The sequence below is a fragment of the Anoplophora glabripennis genome, unplaced genomic scaffold (assembly GCF_000390285.2).
Source record: "Anoplophora glabripennis isolate ALB-LARVAE unplaced genomic scaffold, Agla_2.0 scaffold20, whole genome shotgun sequence".
NCBI lineage: Eukaryota > Metazoa > Arthropoda > Insecta > Coleoptera > Cerambycidae > Anoplophora > Anoplophora glabripennis.
Window position 1 is genome coordinate 1,037,771 of NW_019416362.1, and position 15,730 is coordinate 1,053,500.

Below are 15,730 nucleotides of genomic sequence, written 5' to 3' on the forward strand. Positions count from 1 at the left end.
AAAACGACAGAATTTTTTAAGTTTACTGAATAAATTTCTATGCTATTATGTGAGAGTTTGAGCGTGACTATTTTTCTACCAACAATAAAGAAGATACGTCATTAGAGTGTGATATTTGCTTTGGAGTTTCGTTACGGTGTTTCACTTAAGTTACACTTAAGGGATTAGCAGATATTGTTGGCCGTTGTTGGTACTACCAACCTAGTAACATAAGAATTTGATGTTAAATAAAGTTCCTCATTTTTGACCAGCGTGTGCTAAAAGCTTCTGGCTACTAGCCGCTTTTGCGTGTGAATGTATATCCAGATTGACATAATGCGCAAAATATTCAATTCCACCCTAAACGGACCACCCCCACCACCCCTTTAAAAAATTAAAACTTCACCGTTTTCAACAAAGTCAAGGTTATTTGAAGGTCAAAACGTAAAAAAGCCGATAAAAAAGTCCTCAAAAATACATATATGTTTTCGGGAACGCTTAATCCCAATTTGGGGTTTATTTAACAGCTCAATGTCAAGTAAAGGTCATTTCAAAGACAACTCAATATTATTTCGAGGTACAGTTGCAAAAAATGCCCCGTAATGAATTTTCTTGACCGTACAAATGCTTTTTTGGGGTCGCTGAATCCAGATTAGAGATTATTTTTATCCCTTAAGGTCATATAGAGGTCTTTACAGGGGTGGAGACGGAGGATAGGTAGAATGGTAAAGGGAAAAAGATGGCACCACTCTCTAGCAGTATCTTTAAAAATATTCGGAGTATACATAATTTTTGTTCTACACTAATTCAAACAATTAAAGGGTCAAAAGAACTTCCGAAATTTTTAAGTGAAAAATGGTCGTATCGAGACTTAAAAAAAAGCATTTTGAAGCTCTAAGATTCTAGTTTTTAGATCTTTCGATCGAAAATTTTTAGGAGCTACGGTTATCATGCAATTCTAAGCAATAGTAGCGAAAAAATCAAAGAGATCAAAATTGTAGAAAATATAATTCTTTCCAACTTTGTTTATGTACATTTATGTCGTAAAGTCAATAACAAACGAGATAATTCAATAATCATACTTTCTATTTTCCCCTTTAACTTGAAAAATAAGAGTGAGTGTAATAAAAGAAGTTGTAGGAAATCGCATTTGCAACAACTTAAGTCCTTACCAGTTTTGTTGTAAAGTTGAAAATGGCCGAGATATTGAGCAAAAACGATTTTTCCTTAAATTCAAGATGGCGGCTGATGCAGGGGTGGAATTAAGTCGCGATTCTGAATTTACACTACTATTGACCCCCCCTAAAGGTTAGAACAATAAAAATGTGGTCCCAAATTTTTTCCCGGTTAAACCCTTTTTTTGTCTAACCCGACCGGACTATCAAAATTAACCGTCATTTAGACTAAATGTACTGGGACATCCGGGCTAATTTTCGAAAAATACCTTTGGTATTCCGCGTACTTACCAGGTCTAAGTTTGCAATACTTTTCTTCATTGGCAACATACTTTGAACGCGTTTAATGTTATTTATGCAAGCGAGAAATTGAAGAAAATCGTACGGGTGGTGGTGGTGGGGGAAGCAGAGAGCGGGGCCGCTTCGGTCTGCTCGAAATTGAATAGGCGAGTTCAAAACCGCGACGCGCTTAAAAATTTTGAATATCTCAGCTTCTATCGTTAATAATTATTGGTTATACTTCCTTTGATTATCAACTTTATTTTTTTATTGTATCAAAAGTAAGTGCATAAACTTATATACTGTTTATCAAAGATCAAAAACAAATTTATTTAAATATTCTAAAATTGTTTAAACAACAATTATTTTCAAAATATGTCGAAAATTAGTATTAATTACTATTTCTTTTGTGATTAAAGTATAATTCAAATATTATTTACTGTTTAAAATATAAGCAAATGAGAAATTAACTCATATTACAAAAATACAAAATTATAGTACAAAAATTCGACCAATGTTTAAACAAGCCCAGTGCTCTCCTAATTGGCGGATTCGATTTTTTCAAAAAGCGTTCGAAAGCTTGAGTCCTTTTATATGTGAATAAATTTTCAAGTATCTAAGGGTCTTAGTTTTTGCTGTGCAAAATTTTGAAAATTTGAATTTTTTTTTCAAAATCTGGATTGCAAAATTATTATGCAAAATTTATCTAACCGATTTTGATGAAATTTGGTGTGATGATTCTACATAACATGAAGTTTTCTTGAGACAAGTATGAAAGTCCCAACCCAATTTAAAGACCTCAAAAAGATTCCCTAAAGAGTAATGTTTTTTAACCTCATTTTTGGCGACTTTTTCGATTTTAACAATAATAATCATGATTCATTCGATTTGTAACTAGTCATATTGTGTAAAATTTAATTACAAACATTTTTTTCCTCTTCCATTTTCGCCTAAAATCAACACTTGAAAAGATATATGATTAAATAAGAAGAAAAATATGACATTTTTCGAATTTTTTTAACATATTGTACCGCCAAATGTTAAGCCCACGTTTTTTTTATGCGCATAGGAAAATTTCCATTTCTAGTGATATTTTAAGGCCAAAAAGCCAAAAATCTCCGTGAATATGCGATTCACCCAAATATGGCTTTTTGAAACAGATACCGTCTGGACTATAGAGGATGGGCCAAATTCTGTTGGTCTGTTAGTGTTATTATACGAACGAACGAAAATATTGTAAAAACACACCGAAAATTTTCTAAAACACTGTAAGTTACATCGGAAATTTACAAAAATTCTGTAAAAATACCCAAACCAATTTTATAAACAAACAAAAAAGTGTTTTCAGTGCGCCAATATTTTTATTGTGAGGTAAGTCACGCGAGCCCCGTTCCAATTCCAACCGTTGTGTGTACGCGGGGGGGTGGTAGTGTTCCGTATTAAAACCGAGAATATTAATAAAAGCCTTCGCCACCACTCTCATCAACGATCCGCCGTCCGTCCACCGGCGACCCCGTTCCAACCCCCGGCCACCGCCCCATCCAATTCGTTTCGCCCTTAGGAACAGACGGGAGCGTAATCCGCGACCGACAACAAAACGCAACAATAGCGGCGTTAATTTCGAATCCATCCGTTATTAAAAGTGGAAAATATAAAAGCGACCCGCCGGCAAATCCCATTAGGCGGCGGCAATACGGTTTCTCGGAAAAATCTTATCGCTACATGGAAATTTATTAACCGCCACGTGTGTGGAAGGGGGGTGAAATGGGGTGTAATGTTTTTAGGTTGAATACAGGGTTAAATATAACATTTATACTAAATATAAACTAATAATATGGAAAAATTGTTGCAAATAATTTTTAATTGGGAAAGGTACACGGAGAAAACGCGGTATTGTCGGCTCTTGAATCTTGTGGTGTTTTTTGACGTAATTTTTTGCCCTGGTCATAAAAATGCTATGCTATTATGTCAATATTTTGAGATATTAAAAACCAAAAGCCATTTTGACATGTTTTTGAGTTTATGACACTTCTACTTGAAAAATTTTTAACTATATTTGACTGACTGACTTTGTAACAAACAATGTTACTATTTTTGGGGGTTTATTTTAAGGCTAGTTCTTTGTTTTATATGTACTAAACAAAAAAAAAATAAAACAAATATATTAATATTAAAGTGTATTAGTTTTAATGAAATCAAATAGAGGGCTTATCATTGGACACACAACAGTTCTCTCCGTGTAGATATACCGTTTTACACTTTACTGTGAATAATAAGGAAAATAAAGTGAAGTGTTAATTTTACAGGGTAATGAGTAATAACCGACGTTATCGCCAAACAACCTATTTTTAACGGGTTTCATTTTTATAAAAGTGGAAAATTGTACGCTGGCTAATGGCTCCGAAATAAAAACGGTGTTAATCCATCTTCTGGCAGGCTGCCAGGAAACGTTAATAGAAGCAAAGGTCGCCCGATAGGGCTGGCGTTTTAAAATAATACGTTTTCGGAATATTTTCCGGTCTTTGTTTAAATTTTAAATTGAAGTTTTTAATTGGATCTTAATAAAACTAAAAGTCAGCATGATGATAAGCAAAGCTGATCTTGCTCTTCTCCAATTTTTAAATCAAATTTATACAATTGAATGTTCGACCAATTGATGCTAAATGGAAAATAGTACAATGCATATTTAGATAATTTAAAAAAAACAACGATCACTGAAAATCACTGAAAAATATTAAGGAGGTTTATCCGATTTGGAATTGACGAACAAATATTCATAAAAAATTAATATAAGCTTATTAATATGAAGAAAATCCTCAAAAAAAAATTATGAGTAGTTTGGATACCTAAGAGACGAGATATTAATAAAATAATTTTTCACGATTTAGTATGAAGTCTTATGAGAATGCAGATTTTTTTTTGGTCTTTCCACTTAGAATGCGCAACAATTGACGAACAGTTTCCACAGCAACTTGTATAAATAGACCACCGATATCTAAGGAACCGTATGACAGCTCGTAGAAATCGATTAGGTACTTGTAAGATACATAATTTATAATAATTCTCCTTCAAACTGCTGTCGTTGACTAACTTATCCTCCATATGCGTGATAGCGGCAACGCCGCCGTCTCGATGTAGCGTATTATTTGAAATTCGCAGATGTCCAAACAAGTGCAACGTTGCCAAATTTAAACGCTTTCTACTTTAGTCACTAGCGAATCTACAGAAACTTTCGACTTTAGATGGACCTCCGTACCCGATAAACTCGTTAAACTATGGCTCTTTACATAATTTAAGGCGTATACTAAATTTCGACCAAAAAATGTCTTAATATTTCCAGTTTCAATCATTACTATTTCGTAAATTATTTATCATTATCTGCCATGTAAATATGTATTTAACGAAATATATCAAAAATTATATAATGGCCGCTATAAAATTTGCATTAAAAAAGGAACACTTTAATTTATGTTTTAGAAAAATCTTTTTCTCCTATTAGTACACTGTAAAAAACTGTGAGTGAAAGCAATAAATGTTCGGAGTGAATCGATCGAGTGAAATTATTGAGTACATTTTCACTCAATATTGGATATTTTGATCATTTTACTCATTTGTGATTATATTTAAACTAAAACTGAGTACTTTCACCCAAATATATATATCCTTTAATAGATCCTCACGTAAACTAGTATTTGGTGCACTTGCACCTAAATCAGAGTAAATGTACTCATGCCAGGACAGGAGGAGGCCCCGCGAAGTGAATTAATTTCAACATTGTATATCCTCATTAATCATTTATGAGTGATTTATTTTTGAACTCAAATCAATATTTAGTTCATTAAAAACCACGTCTGAGTAAAAATGACTCAATAATAGTAGAGAAAAAGTCAACTCTAAATTGGTTTTATATACTCAGAATAGTCAAAACTCGCTCAATTGATAGTTAGAAGTAATTCGGATATGAATAAAACTCAGAGATTGATACATTATTGATTGAAATTGAGGTTTTTTTTCACTGTAAGTACTGTAACAAAATACGTGTGAAATTTTTGGCTATATTCTAAATTAAATTTGTCCTAACTAGCATTGAAATTATTAAATAATGTACTCTTTCAAAGAAATATCTCGTTTTCTTTTTGCTCTAATATCACTCTTGACAAAGACAACATGTAAAAATAACCACGATGGAACATTTTATTTAAATGTTATTACACTGTACATAATTGTTTATAAAATATAAAAAGCATATGAAAAGTGCACAAATAAAGTTTTTATTTTGACTCAATACGTGTGTTCACTTGAGTTATAATCATTTTAATAATGCTCAAAATTGGTTAAAATGGCTGTACCTCTACAAGGAGGCATTTTAGAGAAAAAAGTGCAGGAATAAAAAGGTTTTATTTTGACCCTGTTCAAGTTTGTTTAATTTCAAAATTTTAAATATTTCAACGAAAATCGATATTTCTACTGATTTAGTTCGAGCTATTTTTTGAGGTTAGAGAAAAATCCTCACGTGATGGACCATTTCTGATGGCCACATCGTCTTCAGCGGGTCAAAATACAGGAAGGTCATACTATGATAAACAATATACGAAAAAAATTGTTCTTTCATTGTGTGCGTGTGTTATTAATGACAGTCGACAAACGAATACAGTTTGCAGAGATAGGCGCAGTAAAATTAATAGTAGTAGCGAATTTATTTTTCAGTGACAACTGGAATTAAAAAAAAAAATCATAAAAATTTAAGAAAAATATATAGTTTTAGATTTTCGAGAATGGTATGCACATTGGATAATTAGCAAAAAAATGGCGATCGCCCTGTACAAAATGCCGAGCCTCTCGAGTCCGGCATCAGAGGAGAGCCGACTTAACCACGTCCCATATCTCCTCTCACTGCGGCAGACTCTAAATTACCGGCAACATTAAAAAGTGACAAAGGAATTAAAACACGGCATTTACATAGCACCATTGTTCCGGCTAATTATACCATGCAAATTAAATATAATTTGTGTGTTGACTTACCATGACGTAGTGCCGTTGCATTTCAGTCTTTTCGCTAGCTAATTTTTCACATTCTAATTTTAACCTGAAACGAAAATTAGTGTGCAATTAGTGAGGGGTTAATTAGGTGTGCGATTTTTTTGTTGTGGGGCTAATTCTACATGTACCGCTTGGTACTTACTAACAGTTTTGACTCGAATAGAGATATCAAAATATGCGAAAAGTTAAGTGTACTTATTGGAATAAAAGGTTAACCTTTCACATATTTATGGTCGTTCTAAACAGTCAAAGAAGTTTATGAATTAATTAATGAAGTGAATACACAGTCCAATTTTTATTGTAATTACTTAATGAATAATTTCAAGACAATCAAGACCAATTTAATTCAAGTTTAATGATCAGAAACATATTTTTAAACAAAATGTATTTAGAATTCACTAGAAAAATTAAGGCTAATTTCAATTTCCTCATAAACTTATTGACAATTTATTACACAATTTAATTAAAAAATTTATCAATTTCTTTGACTGCGTAAAAGGGCCATTAGGTAAGAATTTTTAATGAAAATCTTTCAAGAATAGTCAATAAAAAATCCGGCCTAAAGATGCTTACTTAAATAAAGAATTTTGTGAAATTTGACTTTTTCTTCTTTTATTCTAATATGAACGAACATACAAAGGATTTACCTGTCTATAAATATTTATTAATTTGGTTTAACTGTAGTGGTTGTTCAGTTAACAAAATATGTCGTGTCGTTCAAGAAATTCTTTGTAAACATAGGCGTAGCTAGGGGGAAGCAGGGGTGTGCACGGCCCACCCCAGAAGATCATTAGATCATATCGGCATATCGGTAAGTCACTGACTACGTGATCTTTTTATTTTAGAATTAAATCAAAATGTGTTTAGGTTTTTGAAATTTTATTCGGCACGTTGCTGACTGCGAGAACTATTTTTTTTGAGGCTCCATAGAGCTTACAGCCCTGAGACCACCCCAATCAAAAATTCTAGCTACGCCCATGTTTGTGAATGGTCATTTTTGTAGTGTTATTTTTAAGAAAAATTTTCCTACCGCCACTTTCGAATATAAATCTATTTGACCCATGTTTCAATTCACAGAAAAAATGTAGTATAAAAAATTATTAAGTAAATATATAATTTTAATTTGTAATAAGCAAATAAAAATTTTTCAAAAGTGGAGGAAAAATATAGGCATGTTATGTAACATTAAAACATTAAGTTAGTAGTAAGAACTTAAACTAAACTTGAATGAAATAAAAGGAGGATTAATACTATACAGGGCGATTCACAACTTATCCCAAAAAATTTGGCAATAGGTGCGTCATGAAAAATGGAGTATCGTAATAAAATTTTTTGTAAAATCTATAATTTCCTAGGAAAAAGTTATTGAACCCTCAACCTACTCAACCCTAACATCGTTGAGCTACTGTAGTCTATAGTGTCATTCGCGTTGTGCGCAATACGCTCTCTCTCCACGTGGCCCCAGTTGTAGTATTTTCAACCTTTACATCACTGGGCTACTGTAGTCAGTAACGTCATTCGCCCGCGTGTCCCCAGGCGAGTCCGAATACTGAAATCCGACTTTAGTATTAACGTTTTTGCGATAGTGTTTATATTAGTTTTTCAAGTATCAAACATGGCTTACGTGTATAGCAATTCGGAGTTAATGGATTTTTAATTTATGGTGGTGTTATAAAATTTTATTTGTTTCGGGTCACAGCCTTTTACAACTACCCCAGTTGTAGAATGCTGTGATCGTGTACTTTTTAAATCATTTTTGAACTGCCCTTTTTGATTTTTTTTTACAAAATTGTACTTGTATATTCAACACAATTTACACAATGCAGAATGTTATCTAAAATCGAGTTTTAATTTTAAGAGGTTATAGTTGATGATAAAATAATGCGTTTCATAAAAGAAAAACCACTAATCAAAATGTACATAAATATGAATTGAAGTTGTGGAATTTTGAAAGCAAGGAAAATGAAAACGTGGTGGGGTAAAAAATAACACCATCATGATCCCCACCTTAAAAACCCGTAGGAAGCTTTTTGCGACCCTGTTTTTCCTCTTTTCGGGTGATTTCGGTATTGCAAGTAGAGTAGTTTCAACCCCTAGGAGTTGCTGATGTCAACTGTCCTTAAATATTAGGGTGGCCCAAAAATTTTTCGTTATTTTATAATTTTCTAGGTTGAAAAAAATCTCGATTCTGAAAATTTCAAATCGATATTTTAATTTCTAAAGGTCACTCATAATTATGTTAATTTTCAAAGTAGTGTAGAGGTCTTTTAATATCTCATGAGCACACATTGACTCAGAACTAGACCATGTGCATCATTACAAGTAGACATGAACTAAGGCGCTCGGGCATCAATAAAGTCAACTGGCGAACGTTCGTTATATATTTTTATTGTTTAAATTAAAATAATAAAGAATAGGGCATTTTATTATGATATTTGTAATCGGATCAAAGGCTTGTTTACGCTAGAGCTCGAGAGAGACTGTGAATAATAGGTGTAATGTTTTTAGGACGTAGAATAATGTAGGCGACGGTTGGAATTATGTTTCTGCGCATATGAAGGTCAAAGCTCATAAGATTTTAAAACATCTCTACCTTAAATGTTTTCGAGCGACTAAAAATAAATATCAACGAACTAACAATTTTTTTTATTGAATTTGATGAACAAAAGAATAGAAATAAATCACGTGACATCTAAATTTAAAAAAATTTAAAAAATATAAATATTTGATACACGCAGTGCGGTAATAAATTTTGCCTCGAGAAATTTTTCTCGTGATTTATTTCTATTCTTTTGTTCATCAAATTCAATAAAAAAAATTACTAGTTCGTTGATATTTATTTTTAGAGGTCGCTGGAAAAGATTTTAGGTGCACTACTTTTAAAGTTAAAATAATAATTTGAAATTTTCAAAATCGAGATTTTTTTTAACCTAGATAGATGATAGAATAACGAGAAAAAAATCAATTTTTGACGATTTTGGAAATTTTTGAAAAATCTTGAGCGACCTCTAAAAAATTTTTTTGAGCTGATCTTTTGAGGGGGCTCTTAAAACATGATAAACTAACATATATTCACAAGAGACACCACCCTATTAAATACATATTTAATTTTCTTGATATTCCATGAAAAACCCGATCCCACGAATCATCGCATGCCCAGGACCAACAGCATGGAAGAGGGGGTGGTTTTTGTACATTGGGGATAATTACGGGAGAGTGGGATGAAAAATAGCACCACTATCGTGGTTCCCCTCCTATGGAGCCTTACAGTCCTTTTTTCTAATTTTTTGAGTATTTTTCTATTGCGAACGGGGGTAAGTTCAACCCCCGGGGGGTCGGTCCGGGGTATGATAGTGTCATTTAATATAATTTACTATTATTTACAAAAAAAAATCCGATCCGACGAGCCCTCGCAAGCCCAAGACCGAGAACCCGAAAAAATGTTGTGGACTTTTGCTCATTGTTTCAATACAGTCTTCAGTTTTTTTTTTACAGTTCCAAAATTAGTTCAAACTTTCTGTCCATACGCGATTGTTTATCTGTAACGTTTTTTCGACGCAGATAAATCCTACCATAAGACGCGGCATGTGGCCGGCGCTTTAGTAAAGTAACCCCAACTTGTCGGCGAGTGCGGCAAATCTCGCGTTTCAATCCGCCGTCGCCTTCGCGAGACCCCAAGATTGATTGCCTACATTCTTGTAGCAGCTACTGCCATTACACCCGGCTGACCAGCCCCGAGCGAGAGCTTACATTCATCAGGTCGGGGGTTCCGAGGCGCGAGTTTGAAAAGAAATCCAGCAACACCCCCGGAAATGAATAACAAACCGGGATGGGGCGCGCGCTTTAAAAAGGGATTAAATGGATTTATGTTTTCCATTAAGGTACCGGTAAGAGGAGTTTTAGCGGGTGGTCTCAAGCAGTGCGGAATTCTAGGGTAAAGACAAATGTGGGTTTTTGATGTACATTTTTTTTGGCAGGAGTCCTAATGTTTATGCGTTGCATTATGCTCAAACAAGGCATTTAGAAAAAGTCTCTAAGTTGATAACATTATAATAAACGAAGCATTTTTGATAACTATACACTAATGCAAACAATTAAAGGGTCAAAAGAATTTCCCAAATTTTTCCATGATTTTTGACAGACTGTATTTAGGTAAAAAATGGTCATATTGGGAATTAAGAGAAAGCATTTTGAAGCTTTAAAATTCTAGTTTTTAGATCTTTCAGTGGAAATTTTTTAAGAGCTACGGTTATCATGCAACTCTTAAGAAATAGCGCGTTAAAAAAATTTTGCAATTTTTTTTTCTGAGTCCACGGACTTGGAAATTTCATCTAAGCCATTGCATGGACCAGATCCCTTGTTTATTCAGCACCAATTTCCTTTTTTTAAATTTAGATACGACCATTTTTCATCGAAATATCGGACTTTTAATGGAAAAGGATCCTTTTGTCTTCAATCATCGATATCTCGGCGACAAATGGTCGTACAGAGAATTGAAGGGCAGTTTCGAAAACTGGAATAAATTTCCTATAATATGCTGGCGTAACATTTAGGAAAAAAATTTTTGAAATATTTTCAATGTAGGTATGTATTTAATTTCAACAAACATAAAATACTATTTGAATACTAAGCAATTTATATTTAAAATACTTTGCCAAAGGGTAGGTATTTTATTTTTAAGTATTTTAAAATACTCTCGTACTGGTATTTTGTAATTTGTATTTTAAATACATTTTGAAACCTCTAAAAATAATATATGTTATGTTTTACTATCTTTTCCCATATTTTTTATATCTTGTTGCCTTCAGCCGAAGTATAGTTTCCTAAATCTTATGGACTGGTGTTAAATTGATAGGGAACCATTATACCAATCGAAAGAGAACAAAATTGTTCATCAGGTTGCGCAAAAGTATACAGGATGTTCCATTTAACAAAAATAAGTTAAGATGGTTTAAAGTTGACTAAATTCAGCATTAAATTTCTACCACCCTGTATGAAATTAAGTCATTTTGAAATCATGACAATCAGCTTAGAGTTTTAGTTATGTACCCTATAAATTGTATCGCTCTAACATTATTAATGTAAAATGCACATCTTTTTGCATTAGTTAGTGCTTTTTTAAATATTTTTGAAAAAAATTAAATATATCAGAAATGGTTAACTTTAAGAACAGGAAACCTTTATGAAAGTTCATTTAAAAATTGACGTAGAATCCAAAATTGCAATAATTTACAGGGTGTTCTATTTAAAATAACGAAGATGATGTCAACTTCCGGTATAACCGGAAGCGTTAGGTGGACGCCATTATTTTAGTTGAGAAGGACATGTCCACTAGTGTCCAAATTTTCTCTCTCTAGTATTTGAACTATGTCTAATGTCTCGTCACCGTGGCACACAAAGAGCATATACGTTCTATCAGGCGTACTACAGGGTTCAATACTCGGACCGTTACTATTTAACATCTTTCTAAAATACAGTATTAGTTACTTTATTATATGCCGATGATATCAAATTATATCTTCAAATTAATTCCATTGACGATTGTAATCGCTTACATCAGTGTCAGTCAAAATAGTGTTGTAAAAACAACCTTCCCCTAAATATAAATATGCGTAATATTATCAGCTTCAACTTTAATAAGCTGTGACTATAAAATATTAGGTACTATTATCAAACGCCCTTTAAAAATGGTAAGTAATACTTTTGATAACAATTTGAATGTTATAGAAAACATCGACATCATAATATAAGAATCCTTGACATTGTTTCACAAACAACTAAGGCTAAATACCAGAAGGCAATTTTTTAACTATATTTTTCGCCTATTCCAAGCGTTATTTTAATCAAAAAAACATCAGACCATTTCCTCATCAAGATCTGAAATCAGAAGACTCAGACATGTACTATGAAGGTTTTTTCCCTTAAGAGGGATGTTTTTATGCATAATTTTCAGTAAATTTATAGTACTCTTTAAAGGAGGGTTTTAGAAAACATAAGCATGAGCAAGTTATAAACAATATCTCTTCGCTGTATTAGTTATAATCCTTTTAGTTTTTTATTTGTTTCTATGTTGAAATTTGGTTAAAAAACACTTTAAATGTTTTTTTAGTACTCGTGAAATGTCGATTTTTTTTTCATTGATTATTATATTTATCTTTTGTTAATGTTAATTTGCATAAACTTGACTAATTTGAGGATTGAATGTTTTTTCTAGTCTGTTTTTATGTCGTATTAATTAAAATTTTCACATTTTTCCCAATTTATCGGATTTTTTGCGCATGCTGACAATTTCTCACTTCTCACCCATCGCCCCATACCATTTTGTTGTTGAACAGCTCAGTTGTGTAATTAAGTTACAAGCATAGCATTTTAAGATAATACCTTCCCCCACCCAAGTCACCCAGTCCCGGAAAACTGCAGCCTTTGCGCTAAACAACTGCAGACCGTTACTTCTTTCCCTTCCAACCCTTTTGCCCCTAAAAGCACAAAGTTTCTTTCCAATTTTTCCTGTTTTTTCTTGAATTGTGAACTCTCTAGTTGTAGAATCCAAGTAAGTTAAGACGCAAGAGGACTATGTAAAAAAAGTATGATACATTTTTTCATAAGCTTTCTTGTAACAACATTATGACTTTCACGCAGAAACAAGATCAAAGATAAAAATTTCTTGCATTTGTATTCTTTCAAGAGTAGTGTAATCCAATTTTCCGACGTTTCGAATTTCTCCTGTCATAGTGTTTCTTACAAACTTTTCCAAATAGCCTTTTTAAAAACCTCCCAAATTCAAATCAGCCAATCCCGGCTTCGATGCCTATCTAATTACTCTACTCTACCCGCGTCTGCACTTAATAAATTTATTGCTATAGAACGGCGAAGAATTGCTGTATCAGAAGTATCCGTAATCCGTGGGAAATTTACTTCGCGTTTCGTTTCGTAATAATGTAATTTTTTATCGGAAATTGTTATGTACGACAGGCAGATCATTAATAATATATATGGGAACGTGCAGCTAAATGCTTTTGTGCATTTTATGGATTGCCGGGTTGTGTCATTCGTCGGTTTACGATGGAAAAGGCAATTAAAAGTTTCGCGGGTAATAATAGACTTTAACATGTCGCAAGATATTGACTCAATAGCAATTATCGAAAATGGGCTTTTACTTTAATGCTTTATAGATATTAAAAAATTAATCGGAAAAAAAGGTGTGTAGAGATACCCGTGACACATTTTCCGTAGGGGGATGTTTATAAAGTGAGACATAATTTTTCATCATGGCATATTAAACCATATGAAACAAAAAAGTAAACAAAAAAAGAAAAATAAATACTGCAACAACTAAAAAACGTGCACACATTTTGAGAACTGCTGGGGTGGAGAGGGAATGACAAGTAGTACTCTCGCAGTAAGTATTCGGTGCTACCGCCTCCTTTGTCAACACATAAGGAAGCTCCTTGAGATAAACTATTAGCATATATTTACAGACATATCCCGTAATTGTCTAATAGTAATAAAAGTCTAAACGATTAACATTAGGAGAATTAGAAGGCCATGGAACAGGTAAGCTGCGTCTCATCTCCGTATCAGGAAATCCAGTAAATAATTAAGTATGAGAGTAACGAGGTGAAGCTACCAAAAGGTCGCACAAAAAATTATGATACATTTTTTGCAATGCTTCTTTTTTCGTAACCCATTTTTCATTAAAAGTACCTCTCCAAGTTCGTTAACACCCTGTAGATATGCAATGGAAAAAGTTTAGGAATCACTGGAGTAGTTTGTTTATGTAGGAATTTCCACATACAGGGTGAATCTTAAATATGTACACCGGGTGGGGCATTTATCTTGAGACAAAATGATATCTCGGTTGGACTTGATTATATCAAAAAAAGTTTCAGACAAAAATTGTAGGGCACCGAGAGGGCCATTGAAAGTTCCATATTACGAGTTCTGGTTTAGACCGGAAGTGGTGTTTTTAGACCGGAAGATGTTTTTTTTTAATGAAAACAACCATTTTTTGCCACGAATTTCGACAGAAAAACCAAAAAAAAAAAAACTGTTATTATTTTCTCGATTTAACCCATATTTTGCCCAAAAATTGGCCAAAAAAAACAAGAAACTTGAAACAACCGAGGACCTTGTTGGGATCACTTAAAAAAAATGTTTCATACAAAAGTTGTAGGGTGAAAAGGGGGGGGAGGTGGCTATCTTGACATGACCTTGAAAATGACCTGATTGTGGATACATGCCAGAATAATTTGTTTTTCATTTATAACTGAACAATTCAAATTATATAGCACTCCTAAATAAAGATATCGATATTCTATAAATTTAATTTTATCATCGGTCGGTATATAAGGGGCATTCTACGCCAAATCGTCCACTTTTAACCCTGACTGACCCCTTTCAATTTGGCTGAAACTTTTTTATTGTTTTCTACCCCATTGAAAATCTGAGAATTTTTTCAAATTTTTTCACCCAACTCAAAAAAAAAGTTGAATTTTTGAAAAAATAGCTTATTTTTTAAAAAATAACCATAACTTTTTCAAAAATTGAGTTATCGGGACGTTTTTTTTTCAAAAATTTTGTATTTAAATGTACTCTTTGAAAAAAAAATAGATCAAAATTATCTGGACCTATCTTCACTGTTTTTTTTCAATTTTCGAAAAAAACTAAAATTTCTCGACGACTACCATTTTCAAAATGTTTTTTGATAGAAATTTTTTTTTTCAAATTTAGCTTATTTCACATAATTTTAAAAATGTTTTAAAATGTATATAGAATCACAAAATTAAAAAAAAAATGAAAGAAATTATTGAGTGGTAAACATGAAAAAAATTTCGATTTTTTTAGAGAAATTTAAGAAAAAAAGAGATCGTTTTGAATAATTTTTTTATATTTTATTTCGAAAAGTACATCTAAAAACAAAGAAAATGAAAAAAGTTATTTGGTCCATTTTTTGACGAACAGTGACTAAAAAAAGACATTTGAACTCAAATAAAAAAATTTGAGGATTTAAACAAATGGCAGTTTTTTTATAAGTAAAAAAAAATCAAAAATGATAGGTAATCGAGAAATTTTCGGTTTTTTTTCGAAAAAACAGTGAAGATAGGTTCAGATAATTTTGAACTATTTTTTTTTCAAAAAGTACATTTAAAAACAAAATTTTTGAAAAAAAATGTTGCGATAACTGAATTTTTGAAAAAGTTATGGTTATTTGACTTATTTTTTTAAAAAATGCATTTTTTTTCAAAAATTCATAACTT

General features: G+C 32.4%; 1 protein-coding gene across 2 annotated transcripts in view; it reads right to left on the reverse strand.

The window, feature by feature from the left end:
• The window catches only part of LOC108907394 (protein groucho), a 251,560-nt gene that overhangs the window by 63,881 nt on the left and 171,949 nt on the right, over nucleotides 1-15,730 (reverse strand). For both annotated transcript variants that reach the window (XM_023454257.1, XM_023454258.1), the window contains exon 3: nucleotides 6,456-6,519. In XM_023454257.1, coding sequence (XP_023310025.1) covers nucleotides 6,456-6,519 — 64 coding nt within the window. The remainder of the gene's footprint in view (nucleotides 1-6,455; nucleotides 6,520-15,730) is intronic.